The sequence below is a fragment of the Columba livia genome, chromosome 2 (assembly GCF_036013475.1).
Source record: "Columba livia isolate bColLiv1 breed racing homer chromosome 2, bColLiv1.pat.W.v2, whole genome shotgun sequence".
Classification (NCBI taxonomy): Eukaryota; Metazoa; Chordata; class Aves; order Columbiformes; family Columbidae; genus Columba; species Columba livia.
Window position 1 is genome coordinate 136,068,960 of NC_088603.1, and position 16,331 is coordinate 136,085,290.

At 40.7% G+C, this 16,331-nt stretch overlaps 1 protein-coding gene across 2 annotated transcripts in view; it reads left to right on the forward strand.

Annotated features, from left to right (window-relative positions):
* Nucleotides 1–16,331, forward strand: part of NECAB1 (N-terminal EF-hand calcium binding protein 1) — a 58,232-nt gene that overhangs the window by 34,970 nt on the left and 6,931 nt on the right. For both annotated transcript variants that reach the window (XM_065053950.1, XM_005499498.4), the window contains exons 6-9: nucleotides 5,381–5,517; nucleotides 6,085–6,197; nucleotides 9,580–9,656; nucleotides 14,909–14,962. In XM_065053950.1, coding sequence (XP_064910022.1) covers nucleotides 5,381–5,517; nucleotides 6,085–6,197; nucleotides 9,580–9,656; nucleotides 14,909–14,962 — 381 coding nt within the window. The remainder of the gene's footprint in view (nucleotides 1–5,380; nucleotides 5,518–6,084; nucleotides 6,198–9,579; nucleotides 9,657–14,908; nucleotides 14,963–16,331) is intronic.

Below are 16,331 nucleotides of genomic sequence, written 5' to 3' on the forward strand. Positions count from 1 at the left end.
TCACAAACACATTGGAAGGCTTGTTTCCTTAAGCCTTCTTTCTCTGACATCTTTTACAGTAAAACACGGAAGCATATTTAATTAAAATATTTAATATTAACCTTTTTATTAGCCAAATAAACATAACATTATCAGCAAGATGCATTTGTATTACATTCCATAGCTTGCATATAAATAAAATGAAGTGAAACTTGGGAACCTGCAGCACAGAAAACAAAATCTGTCACTGAGTACTGATGTAGATAGATAAAAATAGACCAGGTTTTTAAAGATGCTTGACATTTTGGTTCTATTGACTTGTGAATACTGAAAATCAGAAACTTACAGACTAAAGAGCGTATCTTCCTCACGCTATCAAGCCATAAAATTATTGCTATTTGTCAGCTATTCAGTAAGAACAAACTTCGCTCTATTGCTTTTATTTCTGGTATTGCAAATGTGACCTGCTGCTGATGATGAACTACTCTGTGCTCAGTAAACTAGCAAAAGCTCGTTTAATCACCAAAAACATAGTTTTCCTATGAAATTAAGTTGGCAATATGGAAGTATTCAGGGATTTAAACAGGCATCTAGTGGTACTTTAGAAAACCTGGGGTATTCAGGGGTGTCCAAGATGTCTGCATAGGCCTGACAAATAGCCCACAGGACCTCCAGGAGATCCAGCGATAGGAGGAGACCCTCTTCTGGGGCAATGGCTGGAAACAAGGTGGGTCACCGTAGGTCACCAGACTCCTGCTTAGGTACTTGAATAGCTCTGAGGTCTCTGAGGGGTTTTTTCCAGAGGAACCGTCTCACAGTGGTGGTTAAATAAATAAATTAATAATAATCATCATAGTATGAATAAGTTATAAAATGTTATAAAACATAAACTACTACATAGCAAAATAGGAAGAAGAGGCCAAGGGGACCAGGTTTGTTCAGCCTGGAGAAGAGGCTGAGAGGAGATTTAATTCTACTGTCTAAAGAAGGGTTATAGAGAAGACAAATACACAAAGTCTTTTTCAGGGGTGTATAGCAAAAGCATGAGAAGACAGATGATGTAATGTCCATCCTTGGAGATGTTCCAGACTCATCTGACATGTCCCTCCCCAAGCAGCCTGAACCAGCTTTGAGGTCGGACCTGCTCCGAACAGCAGGTTGGACTAGAAGACAGCCAGACACACTTTCCCACTAGGTTTGTGAAGCTCTTGCCTAAGCTCCCAGCATTCTGAGAAATTTCAAAGTTATTTTTTTTCCCAAACCAGTTTAGTTTGCTTGCCTCAAGTAATTGACCACAGGTATCTCCCTCCTTCCCCACCTCAAGGAGCTGCTCTTCTGATAAGTGCACCAGAGTGGTGTCGGGTCCCCCAAGGGGAGGGGATTGGAGCTGGTACCAGGGCTTGAGAAGATCAACAGAGTTGCTGAACCCATAGTAACCCTGAGATGTGGACTCCCTTAGGAAATACCTAAACCCTGCCTCCTCTGCCTTTATAAAAGGAGAAACTCTTCTGAACCTTTTAAGACAGCCATAAGCCAGTTCTAAAGACCACGGTGACCTTTTCTACAGGGAAATCACTAATTATGTGTATTTTCAGTCGCATTAATGGAAACTCAAATCTTAGCTGCTAACAAAGATCACACTTGTCTCTTGATGAGAGAGATGTGGAAAATTACCCACATTCATTCACAATCAGTAAAACTAACAAGTAGAACGATATGTTAACACAGGCTTAGTTCATCTGGACTGCCCAAAATGCTGTGCACTATAATGTATATGCTAATGAACGGTAATTTACAGCTAATGAAATTCAAGAAATAGGCCATTTTTTAGTTTACATGCAGACACTATCAGTGGGTCCCATTACTACTTGGTGGTGCAGTACAATACAATACAAATGCTGGGCATGCCAGTTAAACTGATTCTACCATCACACGCACTTAATAAATTGATAGACATTTTTCTTCATTCAGAATTAAAATTTTCTTTCTTCAAGCGAAATCTTGTACCAGTGTACCTTTAATAAAATGCAAATGAAGGCCCTTTTCTGTAGGAAGTAGAGTGGCGAAACAATAACAAAGCATGACTGGTAATTCCTCAGTGCTGAGAGCTGGAGTTGAGGTTTATGTTGAATTTTAATAGACAATCTTTTTCCCTACATGACTTAAATTGTAATAATGCTGACAATTTTTATATACTGAATACCTTCTTCCATGATCCTCGAAGAACTTTAGAAGGAAAGGTAGAAGTAGTTGTCTTTCAGCAGGCAGGAGTCAAAGTCGCTCAACATTGCTGTAAGCCCAGAATTGCTAGCGTCAGAGACATCATTTTAAAAGAAATATTGAGTAACCATTTGCCCAACTGGGTGCATTAAGAGAGTTAAGTAGTTCCACACAGAAGAGTTGTAAACACCAATATTTGGGTAAAACACACATAAGGAAAAGTCTTTGATAACTCCAGACTCCAACAGATGATGTTAGCATCCTGCCTGCCTAGCCCATCTTTGCAAAAAAGCTCTGTGTACCTGATAACTCTAAGCTATATTTAAAGACCACAAGGATATTTTCCATAGGGAAGCCTTTAAATATAGAACTTATGAGACAACAGAACAGGAAAAAAAAATGCTAAATCCTGGTGCAATGCAGAAATCTGCAGTAGTTCTGATGAAAAACACCGTACCATGACTGTGAGCAGAAAGCTATATAGAGGTGTCTTTAGCATTTACTCTTTGGATACCCAGAATTTTAAAACACTTTGATTATCCCCCTCAAAAACTTCCAACAAACAGTCAGTTCTGTCATGTTTCGTTCACTTATTTCCAAAAAAAAAAAAAAAAAGGCAAAAGCTAAAAAATAAAAACATACCCTGGATTTCCTTTGCAGGGCTTTATTTAGATGCCCATGCTACACAGATTTGCACATATTGTTCTAACATGCTACAGAGAATCGAAATTTTTGGGAATTAAATGGTCTCTGTCAGGTGCATCAAAGTTTTAAATCAGTTACAATAGACACAATTTAGAAGAAGAAGAAAAAAATCAACCTTCCTATTGTATAATAAGTTTTAGTAATCATAAAGGTTGCCATAAATATTATTTATAGGACTGGTATGAATCTCAGGTATTCATTCAAAAGACAAACAATCTCCCGTGGATATCTGTTCCTAAAGTATATAAATAAGAAAGTATTTGTTGGAGAGTGGCTCATACCTGAATAATCCAAAGACAGAAGAAGTAAATATAGGACTATGAAGCTCCTGGCTACATAAGTAACTTCTAATGATTCATGAGTGGTTTAACATCTGAGACTTCTGCAGCACAATTCTTCAAAGAAGATCTAATTCAATAACATGTATCTTGAAGAGATTGCTCTCATTTGAGAGCAAAATGCTTATAAAGCTATTATCTTACAATCTTTTATTTTACGTTTAATTTTCAAACCATCACATATTTGTGCTCTGATTGCAAACACATACATGCAAAAATTCTGAGAGAAGGCATTTTGACTGTAATTCACATCAGGAACAACAGAGAAGAGCTAAAAAAAAAATCCATATGCATTGCCAAAAATACTCAAATGGGTTCTCAGCTATAGTAGGAGGCAACACCATTCAAATGTCAGGTTTTCTTTAAAGCTTGGAGATAACAGACCAACATCTATCTTCAGATGTGGTGACTTGAGAAAACATTCATACAATGTGCCTCATATTTTATGAAACCCTTTCAGAAGGTATTGTAACCAAAGGCTTTCAAGATCAGCTGATAGAGCACACGGAAAATAGATACGAGGATGCTTTTGTTAGAGTAAGAGCCTAAAAATTCATTCAGAGTTTAAGAGATGCAAGTCCATTTTCCTTCTCTGTTCCTAATGGGAGCTCTACACAGTAAGCAGAGGCTCTATCATCTCTATTACATTTATTAATGAGAAAACAAAAAAGAAGGTGTTTATATTATTGTGACCCCCCTCACACAGCATTACCTGCATGTCACCGCAGAAGTGGGTTTTAGAGATCTGAGCTTTCCAGAGACATTAAAGTCAGCCCCATCCATGGAAATATGATTCATTTGTCCAAGAAGATGGCAGGCCTAAGAATTTATTTCTGAAATTATCTACACAAAATAGTCATATTTTTTAACATATAAAATGTATTCAAATATCAGTACACAAAGAACCACTACAGACTGCTAAATGTAGTTGCAAATTTTCTAATAACCAAGTATCCTGGTTTCAGCTGGGATAAAGTTAATTTTTTTCCTAGTAGCTGGTATAGTGCTGTGTTTTGGATTTAGTATGAGAAGAATGTAGATAACATAGTGATGTTTTGGTTGTTACCAAGTGATATTTATACCATGTCAAGGACTTTGCAGCAAGAAGTCTGCAGCTGCCTGAGAAGCTGGGAGGGGCCACAGCTTGGACAGATGACCCAAACTGGCCATATGGTGTCATGCTCAGTATATATTTTGGGGGAAAAAAATGGAAGGGGGGGGTGGGAGTGATGGTATTTGTCTTCCAAAGTAACCATTATGCACGATGGAGCCCAGCTTTCCTGGAGACAGTTAAACACCTGTCTGCCCATGGGAGTGGTGAATTAATTCCTCGTTTTGGTTTGCTTCTCTGTGTGGCTTTTGCTTTACTTATTAAACTGTCTTTATCTTAACCCATGAGTTTTCTCATTTTGACCCTTCTGATTCTCCCCCCCAGCCTACTCGGGGTACGTGAGCAGCTGTGTGGTGCTTGGTTGTCAGCTGCGGTTAAACCACAACACCGAGCTCCAACTCCAACATTTAGATACATTTCATGTAATTGTGAAATACATAAATTTGTGGTTCAAAAATAATTAAACAAATTAAAGGAACAAAAATCAGTCAAAGACTGTTAAATTCAGAAGGCAATCTCTCCAGCACAAGCAGTCCTTCAGCCAAACTGCTGTGAAGTTTTCCAAACCTGCATACCTAAGCACATGCCCTGCTTGAAGTCTATTCCTGTAACCACTGTCAGAGACAGGCCAGTGAGCTAGATAAACAGCTTTTCACAAGAGTAGATCTGAAAAAAACGTTAAATTCACTTCTGCAGTTGTCAGTCATTTATTGGCTTTTCAGTACTTAAGAAGTGATGTGGTACTGCCACCAACTGAACTTAAGAAATGCAAGGAAAACGGTGGTTTTTTGAGTATAAACTATGTTGTGCCACTGTGTGCCTCTCTCAGCCTGGATGGGATCAGTGTCTATAACTGGAAATTCAGAGGTCTTTTCATCCAGAAACATACAGGTTGCTTGTGTGGTCTGTATGCATATGCACAAAACCATCCAATCAGCTTCCTTCCAGAATGAAGTCTGAATCTCATCTCACATCATTCTCACCAAGGAGGCAAATCCTTAGCTTATTTTTTTCTTGTAATTTTTAGGACTATCAGGAAGCTTCGGATTTGGAGCAGTTTGTAACTCGCTTTCTTTTGAAGGAAACACTGAACCAGCTTCAGTCCCTCCAGAGCTCCCTGGAGTGTGCCATGGAAACCACGGAGGAGCAGACTCGGCAGGAGAGGTGAGCGACCCTTCTGCCCAGCTGCAGTGACAGGCTGAGGGGCTGGGTCACAGTGACCCTCCGACACCGTTTTACATTTCACCCAGCAACCTGACCTAGGGAATAACGTGTTGCTGTTTATTCAGTCTTTAAGCTGAAGGAGTCAATGTTTAAAGTTCATATCTCACTTTTTTAGCTGTTCTTGTCATCCTAGTTCCTCTGCAGAGATGCTATGAAACTCCTGTGACACTCCCATGGTCAGAGCCAGACCACAGACAGACACTGACCTTGAGCTTTCTCTCCTTGAAAGCTTTCTCTCCCTGGTTTATACCAACTTAACCTTCTTATCCTCTTTTTGTTTGTTTTTTGTTTGGTTTTTTTAGTTGTTTTTTTACTTCTCTAATGACTAGCAACCTCAAAACAACTAATTAGTAACAGCGAAAATCTGGAAAATAATTCAGTGGTTTCAACAGGTATTCCTCCTTTTTTAATTCAAAAGGGAACATGCAAGCACATTTTTTTGAGAACAGGGCTGAGAGCTCTCCCACAGGTTTTACCTCATGAAGTCTCTCCTGTGTTTCTGTGTAGACAAGGCCCAGCAAAACCAGAAGTGCTCTCAATTCAATGGCCAGGAAAACGCTCAGCTCGAAGGCTTCAAAGGAACAACAGCCTGTCGCCAAATAGCCCTCTTTTTAGCACAGGTACGGTATTTCACATTTTAAAGATATTTAAGATGCATGCACACTCATCTAAAGAAAAAAATACATGTATCTTCCTCTCAAATGCTTAATTTAGACATGGTAACTAAGACACTGTACTGACAGATATCAATTTTCAATATAATATAGAAGGTATTAGCTGAAACTGTAAAGAAAATAAATACATACACAGATCTGAACTGATAAAAAATAAATACAATATTGTGGGCCAAACAGTGATGTAATTTTGGGGCTGTGGGTTGATTCAACATTTCTTAGGTAATATTTGTAGCCTGCAGATAAGAATGAAAAGGTGAAGGCTGTAACTTATACAGAACCAGGTTCTGTATAAGGAGGAGGAAAAAAGAGCTTTCCTTTAATATGATTTTTAAAAAAAATCGGAAAGAGCATTTCTGCTTTGGAAAACATGAGGGCGCACTTCAGTAAACAGGATTCTTTAGACACAGTGACATTAAACATGAGGTTGCAATGAAGACATCTTCGGACTTAGTGATGTCTTTCAGAATCAAAGCATGAAGATGACTGGAACACCAAAGTACATGGTGGGCCAAGCCCACTTCTTGACCGCTTATGCAGATCTGACTGCTTGCAGCCAAGTGCTTACCTCTTCCTTTTTAACCCTCTTTTAAAGACCCTTCTGTCACTGACATTAACGACTCACTTTCTGCCACTCACCAAATGATGCTGTTCATTCAGTATAATGATGCAAGATGATGTTTGGTCCCCTGCTGTGAACTGCTGGTGTTCATAAGAAGGAAGGTCACACAGCCTTAATCACAGGACATCCTGAGTTGGAAGGGACCCACAAGCATCACCGAGTACAGCTCCTGTCTCTGCATATGACAACCCCACAGTTCACACCATGTGTCTGAGGGCGTTGTCCAGTCTCTTCTTGAACACTGTCAGGCTTGGGGCCGTGACACCTCCCTGGGGAGCCTGTTCCGGTGCTCCACCACCCTCTGGGTGAAGAACCTTTTCCTAATGTCCAACCTGAACCTCCCCTGGAACGTCTTCCTGCCATTCCCTTGGGTTCTGTCATTGGTCACTAAAGAGAAGAGTTTGGCATCTGCCCCTCCTCCTCCCCTTGTGAGGAAGCTGTAGACCATGATGAGGTCTCCTCTCAGTCTTCTCTTCTCTAAGCTGAACAAACCTTGTTGCTGCACTCCTAATTCACATAGTTCAGAAGGAACCTATACGTATGAAACTGTACCAAATACTCTTACTGTATTCATGTAATTTTAAAGAGCTAAAATCTTTCTACACAGCTATTCAAACAGCTAGCTAACAGCTGACTGCTTTCCTAGACAAGATCTGTGTCTTGGCACTTGGTCTTCCTCCTTACTGCCTGCTGCCCACATGCATAGTAACGCTGAAGGTGTGAATATGAACTCAACACTCAAGCCAGCGTTTCTTTAGCCTTTGTACTTGTTCAGGTGAAGCCACACTCTGCCTCCTGTAAATATCACACCTGTGGCATGTCCCCAGCATGAGGATTTGTCTGGCCAAGACACTGTCCAATGCCATAAGAACTCTCAGCTGAAAAATAAGCAGGTTAATTAATGTGCATATCAAGAGCATGTGTTGAAAAATCTTCCCTTTCGGATAAACAACCTTCCTCTCTTCTTAGAGCAATCACTTATGTACACATTCACATGGTGGGTGATGCCAGGAACTGCTTTCATAATGCTCCTGTTTCCTTGAGTATTATCCTTTCCACCTAATAGGTAATTTTCTTGAGACTTAAACAAAGCAAAATTTTGCAGAGACTTGAGAGATTCTCAGAGATGCTTGTGCCTTTGTAGAACAACATTTTCTAGTTTCACCTTTTCTATATGACATTAGGTGATTATACAGTCACAAGTATGACTGCAGTAGAAATGGAGTAAGTCTTCTGACAGGGTCGTGCCTTATCTGTATAAAGAGACAAGAAATAATTAACATCCAGTGTCTCTAGTCTTTCCTCTGCTGCTGGATTCCATAACTTGGGAGAAAAATAGAAGCAGAAAAATTATTATGATGAAACATAATCAGTCTTGAGATCGTCAAAATTTGCAATCAGCACAAGCAAAAATTATACAGCTCAAAACCAGAATGTTATTCTAGAAAAATCTAGTATAGGAAGGATCAGTCCTAAGAATCATATTGCTGAAATTCACCAAGCATCTAGGAAGGCTGTTTGCTTGGAAAGGTAAAGAAGAATCATTAGCAAGGGACATCCAGTTAGTGTTATTAAATCAGCTATAGAGTCCACTGCAAAATTATATACATAATTAATGGACAGACATATGAAAACCCCTAAGCCAGGATATTGCATATGACTTAACAAAGCCGAAAACCCCTCAGAGGGTAAGTATAAAAAAGAGGTGTTTCAGCTAAATGAACCTTTTCCGAACAAAGAGAAAGCCCTTTCTTCCCAATGCATGCGAGACAGTCTACAATTATCTTAGGAGGCTCTTTCAGGAATCCCTCAATATCAGGTTCCTGAATATGCCATGCCAAAAAACTAGGTCATTTAGCTGCACATGTACACGCAACTAGTTCTTTTCTGCAGTTCCTAAGAATGTATTTTTTGAATCGTGAAGGAACATATACACTCTTAGAGTCTGAATAATCCTGGAATCCTGCTGGAAGCACCATGGCAGGACCCTAAGGACAGCACCAGGCTGACCACAGCAATGTCCTTGGAGTCAGGGCCCTACAGCAGGTTTGCTGTCTCTCTGCAGGAGGAAGATCCCATCACCTTGGCTGTATTGGCCATGCCAGGATATTTAAGACAGTCTTGACTGTGTTTCTTTCACCTTCGCCAGGGGAAAGAGGAACTGCAGAAAAGACACTGCACATGGTCCCTCCATGGGGTGTATTTGAAAGGAATCCTAGAGACAGGCTTGCTTGGTCTTACTTTCATAGAAACTTTCACATAAAGAAGATTAAGAAATGGCAAACTGAGAAAAGTATTAAGATAGAAAAAGCTTTAGCACACACACACACACACACATTGTCCCCCAGGATTATTTTGCATTTTGAGCAGAAGGCGCTCAGGTTATGAGCTGCTTCCATCTGCAGAGGAGAACATTCCTTTCTTCAGGTATCAGCATGATTTCAAAAGCACTAGCATTAATCTAGAATGTAGTTTTCACTCTGTATTTTATTTCTATTTGATCTTACAAAGAAGGAAAACAATTCATATAGTGCTTTCTTTTAGTTACACCTAAACGAACATTGAACTAGTTGCAGTACAATCCTCAAGAAGCAAAATAAATTGTAAAGTAACCTATTAATGAATATTTTTATAAAATAAATGAATACACTATGTTCCAGCATTTAGTAATATTTTATAGATGTTAATTATTTATATTTTCCAAAGGTTGGATTGAGGAAGACAGCCAGTGGATGACTCAGATAAACAGACTGCAAAAGCTGATTGACAGGCTGGAAAAGAAGGTGTGTGTTTCTTTTCACCTGCTTCTCCTCTCATTTTCAGTAAAGCAATCCTTAAACCACAAATGCTTTCCAATCGATAATGAGTGAAACTTCAATATTACCTAAGAGAGCTAACATTCATTAAATACCAACATATTCCTTTCACCATATTCTCTCCTGTTTCATGAAAGCATGACATGATTTTCCCAAGCTCCTCTTTCCCCTTCCCATCACCACAGATCCAAAAGTTGCATTATTCTATGACTGGAGGATGTTACTGTACTTAGTTATGCTTGTTTTGGGGCACATGGGCCAAGCCTCTCTTTTCACAGTCTGATTTTTCCTCTTCCTCTCCAAACTTTCCCACTAAAGCTTGACAGAAAGTTTTGTTTCTTCCTTCTGCATCAGAGAATACTAATTTCTTAAGACTGAAGCACTTCCCTAATAAGTACAGTTCATCCAAAAGCTGATGCAAATCCCATCATCCCGGCTGGGAGCCTCAGGATCCACTCCAGCTCAGGGACTGCACCGGCCCCAGAGCCCTGAGACCTTCTGCAGTTCCCACGCCAAAGCAGAGCCCTCCGGGAGTCCGACAAATGACCCGTCTGATCCAATGATGCTTCCCAGGGCTTCTAAAAACCCGAGTGGCATCTGTCTGTACAGAAAATATCTATTTCTTTTGCTTTCAATCAGGTTTATTGCTACACTAGGTTTTATAAGTAGGTTTATGTCTGTGTGAGGTGATTTTTTTTTTATTTTTGGAGAAGAAAGAAGAGCAGAAGAAAAAGTAAAGTATAAATTCCTGTGTCATTCTCTACATAAAGTGTCCCTATTGAAGGGCAGATGGACAATTTCAGATAGGCGCTAAGGGAGTGGCTGAATTCAGAGGATTTTGGGACCCAGAGTATTTCTTCCTCCTGGTCTAGTAGAGGCGAGGTTTTCGGTTGAAACTCTCTCAGACCCAGGAGCTGCTCCAGTCCCAGTGTGGCTGATGCTGCCCCTGCCTGCAGGTGAGTGCTCACCATGAGTGAGGCTCTGCATGTATCCCAGAGATGGGGATCCACGCACACCAGCGTGGGTGTCTTTGCACCCACAAACAGACAGGCAGCACCTGCAGAAACACAAAAGTGCAACAGCCTGACCCTGTTCCTTCTTTCCAGCTGATCAGGATGGACATTCCCCTGTGAATGTTGTCACAGGCTTCAAGTCCACCCAGTAGTTGTGGCTGGACCCACGGCCCTTGCTGAGGCATCAGCTCAGACCTTGGGTCCTGGCAGACAAGTGTCTCTTCCTCGCCCGCTAGTCCAACTTGAGTTCAGTAGAAAATTATATACCTAGAAAATAGTTAAGTAAGGGATTTAACAAGAAGACAAGCTAAATGGTGGTGATCTGGCACAGGGCTCAGCAAGACAAGCATGCTGACCTTTCTCTGCCATTACTCCCTCCCAAATTAACAATGTGCTCCTAATTCTTTTCCCCTTTGGTCCCAGTTTCGGACCAAAATTTGGTGTTTCTGTGATCTCAGCCTTATGACTGATTAGCTGCATCATCAATAGTCACCCCAGCACTGCTGGCCTTGCAAGACTCTGTTTCCAAAATGGAGTCCAGTTCTCCCTTTGGTTATCCCTCAGGTCTGACAGTCTCTCGCATCACTTCTCCTTAACCAGCTGTGAAATTCGGCCATTCCTCATGGCACTGTCTGTAACTTCTATCAGCTTCTCACTTGGCTCCTTGCTATGCTCAGCAGCTACTCATGGTCTGCTCAGTGCATTAAGCCCCTGGCCAGGGCAGACTCATCCTCCTGCACACAGCAGCTTCCTCCCAGAGATCATTTCTGCATGAGAAATGCAATTACACAGCAGTTGCCACGCCAATGACATTTTAGTAGCAACTTGATTTTTTCTGAATAGCTGTAAATTGTATTTTGAAATTTCCAAGCTCATCATGAAATGTAACTTTCTGTTTTAGTCCAGCTTTACTCCCAGTTCTGCTTCGGAAACAGCAGCTCACTGGCCTCCCACAGTGACCTCCCAACGCGGACTAATGCCAAAAGCAGTTTAGGGAAACTTAACTTTTAAAAGAGTGTTACTGAAAAAAGAAACCTGGCATACACTAATAATGTAGTGCAAACATTACAGGAAGCAGCCAACCATTTTGTAGTATATAAACATACAACAAGGGTGTTCTAAAATGACTCAATCTGCTACAGATGACAAAGAAACTCAATTTGAAAAGGGAAACAGTGGCAGGGCATAGACCTTCTATAATTATTTCCTTATCAATATAAAACTTGATTAATAAAACACAGCAATTAGACAAGCCTAGTTTTGCCAATAGACAGACTATACCCACTTTTGCCTAACTTTGCATCTCATTGACTTTGTATCTCACGGTCGGGTCTAACTGTGAGAGGTGAGAAGTCCACCATTTCTGCAGCTTCTCCAGGACCAACTCCTTTGGTTGGTCTTCCCTTGCACCTTCTTTCTGGCCTCTGTGAAGTAAAAAACCCAGATTACTAGGCACACAACTTAGAAATCATAAAACTTCTAGTTCTATAAAATATCCTAAGGCGTATTTAAAAGGCTGTGAGAATTCTTTTGTATTAACAACATTTCTCCCAATTTTATTAGATTTTACACTTTATTGCAGAAGATCCCTGTGACCCATGTTTAAACAGCATCTAGCAAAAGAGCATCTGGGTCACAACTGGGACAGGCATGTATTGCAAAAAGGATGTCAGTACCTCTTAGCAGTAGATCGTCAGTCCATCTACTCTGTTATGAAGTCAAGTCAAGAAAAGGCAAAGCCAAGAAAAAGCAAAACTGATTGCTCGAATGACCAGTGACTTCAAACTTAAATGAATTAAGCAGAAATATCAAGTGGTCGGTCAGCACTTCCCACCTGGGATGAGGCTGTTACTTGTGTCATCTCTCGGCAGTAACTTCATCATTTTTAGCCCAGCCCATGTTCCGGGTTAACCCATCATGTTCAGCCAGGTGTTACACTTCAGCTGTCTTTCAGCAGCTATACTAAAACTCTTCTTTTTGACTTTGCCCTGAAGCAGATTAGCAGGATCACACAATCACACTGAGAGGCAATTTCACAAGCTACCACTCCTCAGCTGAGCTGAGGTAGGACTGAGAAGGCGGCACAAAACCTCGCCTCTGAGCTGCAGCCTTGGTCGGTTTTTATTTCCAGGTTGCACAATAAGTGTCTGGTCGAGCTCTCATCTCCACACTGGGCTCCTTCACTCATGCTCAACACTGAGTCAGTCAATGCACCTCCCTTATGAGGAAAGGCTGAGGGAGCTGGGTCTCTAGCTCGGAGGAGACTGAGGGGTGACCTCATTAATGTTTATAAATATGTAAAGGGTGAGTGTCACGAGGATGGAGCCAGGCTCTTCTCGGTGACAACCAATGGTAGGACAAGGAGCAATGGGTACAACCTGGAACACAGGAGGTTCCACTTAAATATGAGAAGAAACTTCATCACAGTGAGGGTGACAGAACACTGGAACAGGCTGCCTGGGGAAGTTGTGGAGTCTCCTTCTCTGGAGACATTCAAAACTCACCTGGACATGTTCCTGTGTAACCTCATCTAGGTGTTCCTGCTCCAGCAGGGGGATTGGACTAGATGATCTTCGAGGTCCCTTCCAATCCCTGACATTCTGTGATTCTGTGATGCCCAAGCGCTCGTTCCACAGAGCTGAGGACTGTGTGCCAGTGCTCACACGCTCCGAGGTCACAGCAGGCTGTCTGCATAGATTTACTTCATGTGTGCAGTCCTGCCATGGCTAATGACATAACATTACTGAAGAACTTGTATAGATTATTTTTAACTTCTTGAGGGGGCCAGCAAATCATCCTTTAGTAGTTCCTACTGGAAAACTACCTGGTGAATGGTTCTTTTAGTGTTGTCTAACTCTTCTGCTATCTTCTGTCACAGGTGAATTTAACTATGAATTAATCCCATAAGTCATCCTTTTGTTGTGTTTTGTTTTGTTTTGTTTTTCCTGAAGTTCTGAAGTTATATATACTGGAAAAACTAGAATTAAGTTTACTCGAGTCATCCCTTTCCTCTCTTTTTCCATACTTTTCCCCAGAAAAAAAAAAATGCACTGGAAGGAACAGCCACAGGAATATGTATTTTCTCTCAGGGTTTTTATCTGCAGTGCCAAATGAGCTGGGTGTTTCCTCCCCGCCTCTCCCCCATTTCATGCCCTTCTATGCACATTGTGCAGAAGAGGTTCAGCTGCACAGCGGTTACTGTGCGACTGGTGCTTCGCTCCTGCCGAGCTCTGCCGCTTGCTGCTGGTGCAGGTTCTCTGTTCATTTGAATTCTGCCTGCACACCTCATTGGCTTCTCAGCGAGTACTGAATTTATGTCAGCAAAACGCCTGCTACCTGAGGTTAATCAATCCCTACCCAGCTGCAAGTAGAAGATTTTTTTAAATCTTTGTTACACAAGAATTGTTTGCAATGAGAAGCAAAGCACCACTAACAGTGCATTTTGCTCCAGTTGCTTGTTGCAAAATTATCTGCTTCTTTTCAGGCATATGGATATTTTTTAGAATATCCGTATGGCACTGGGTTAGAGGGTACTGCGTGTGCCTAGCATGTAACTGATAATTTTGTGTGCGTTACTATATGGTGTTTGCATGAATCACTGACTCATGAAGCGTGCAGCCAGTTTGCGTGTTAGGCAAGCACACTGCAGCCCCACAGATGCCTCTCCTTGCTGCTGCCCAGTCTGTCCTCAGAAACAAGTGCAGCAGTCCAGAAACCTGACTTGGAGCAGAGTGCACGTATTATTCAATGATGGAAAACAGTCCCTTGCAACTATCTCCCCCCCACCCCAAAAAGTTTCTTCTGTATAAAGGTTTTGGTGCCATAATAGTAGCTGATAGTTCATCTCAGATTACCGTCCTTGCTCATCTCTGTAGTCCACCTGACAATTTGAGAAGGTCTCTGTCTTTTCCGAATTAAACCCAACATACATTTGTGAGAAAGCGGATTTGATACAAATGGAAGACTACCTGCTCAGCTTTGTAACACAAAACTGCCTGTGTTGGATTTAACCATTGAAATGTGCAGGATTCTGCAAATAATGCAATGCTTGTGTTTGGGTTACAACTAATAAAGAAGGGATTTAATTATAACTTCTGGAAATATAACAGAATCGAGCTATTGGAATAGTTTGTTAAAAAGGTAAGAGCAGAGTACAGCTGTATTCTATTCTCTTATATTTCTATTTTCTTTTCAACTGCCTGAAAGGACCTAAAACTTGAGCCATTTCAAGAGGAAGTTTTGGAAGAAAATGCAAAATCTGTAAGTGCTTTTCAAGATTATGACTTTTGACATTTGCTTTTCAATGCCAGGTAGTAAGACAGCAACTTCACCTGATCTCTTCTGTTAAAAAATAATAAATAAATACCCACCATCTTCACTTTATCCCAGTGGTAAGAATCCATTTTAGTCAGCAAAATGTATTGTGTAAAATGCCAACACAACAGAAGTTAGAATGTATAGGCAAAACATTTATATTCATTTTTGCATTGTTTTCAAATGATACAGTGAGCCAAAACCTCCACTCACATAGAAGGAAAAGGTGTCATTAATAAGATTTACTGAATTTCGCTTCAGTGTTTATGTGTGTATATCTTCTCAGCTCCCAATCACCTGACGCTGCATGCATGCTTTAAATCCTGGTTGTACAGTACTGCTATAGGAAGCCTTACCAGCAAAGATGGGAGAGTATCTAGTGTTAAGCAGTAACCAATATTACAACTTACAAAACCAAAACAAGAAACAGAAATAAACTTACTTTAAATTAAGTTATTTCCCAAGATCAAGATGCATTTTTCAAATACACTAGCATTCCTAAATTCAGGGCTTTGAACCTAACAAAATGCAAATCAAATACACATGAAAAAATAACCAAAATAGATGATCCATCAAATTCCTTATTCCATCACAGGAGTTGTATTACATTTTTTCTTTTTTAAACGAGATTATACAATATTGCTACACAGGCTGCCAAGAAGGGATAATCCACGAGACAACAGGATGAATAATCAAGGCAGAAACAAGTCAAAAACTGGTGCAAAAGGTGAAGTTGTATTAATTAAGAAGCACATAGACTGTCTTCAAATATTTCATTAGTAAAGTTGACAAGCTAGCATTAGCTAAACGATAATAATAATGATTTGGGATGAATAGGTCTTCTGTACTGCCCTGTGTTTCCACAGTCCTTTTTATAAAGATTACTCATTTTTTGCAGAAAGTTGGAGGAAAAAAACACTCTGTGTTTATCATTTAACATGGGCTACCTTAGGCATCTCATTCAGGTGTGAGTCAGAGCTCTAAAAGGTAAAAGACCACAAAAGCATCTCATCCAGTGTAACACTGCATCCGGTGCAGACTGTGGCAATATACTCTTGTCTCAAACCTCATGCCCACTTGCACCCAGGTTCATCCAAGGAAATGTGCTGACTTTATTACTGAACATTTCAAAGATCAAAATTTGCTTTGCAGTCTTCCGAAAAGACTCCCACATCCCGGCTTTGGATGTTTCTTGCTTTCTCTGGAGTGGGCACTCATTTTGGGTGTTTTCATTCTGTGCCTCAGCCTGCCTAGACAAAAGAGTCACACTCAAGCATTTCTACTTCTCCGCTCCAGAGTGCTAAAACAGGGACAG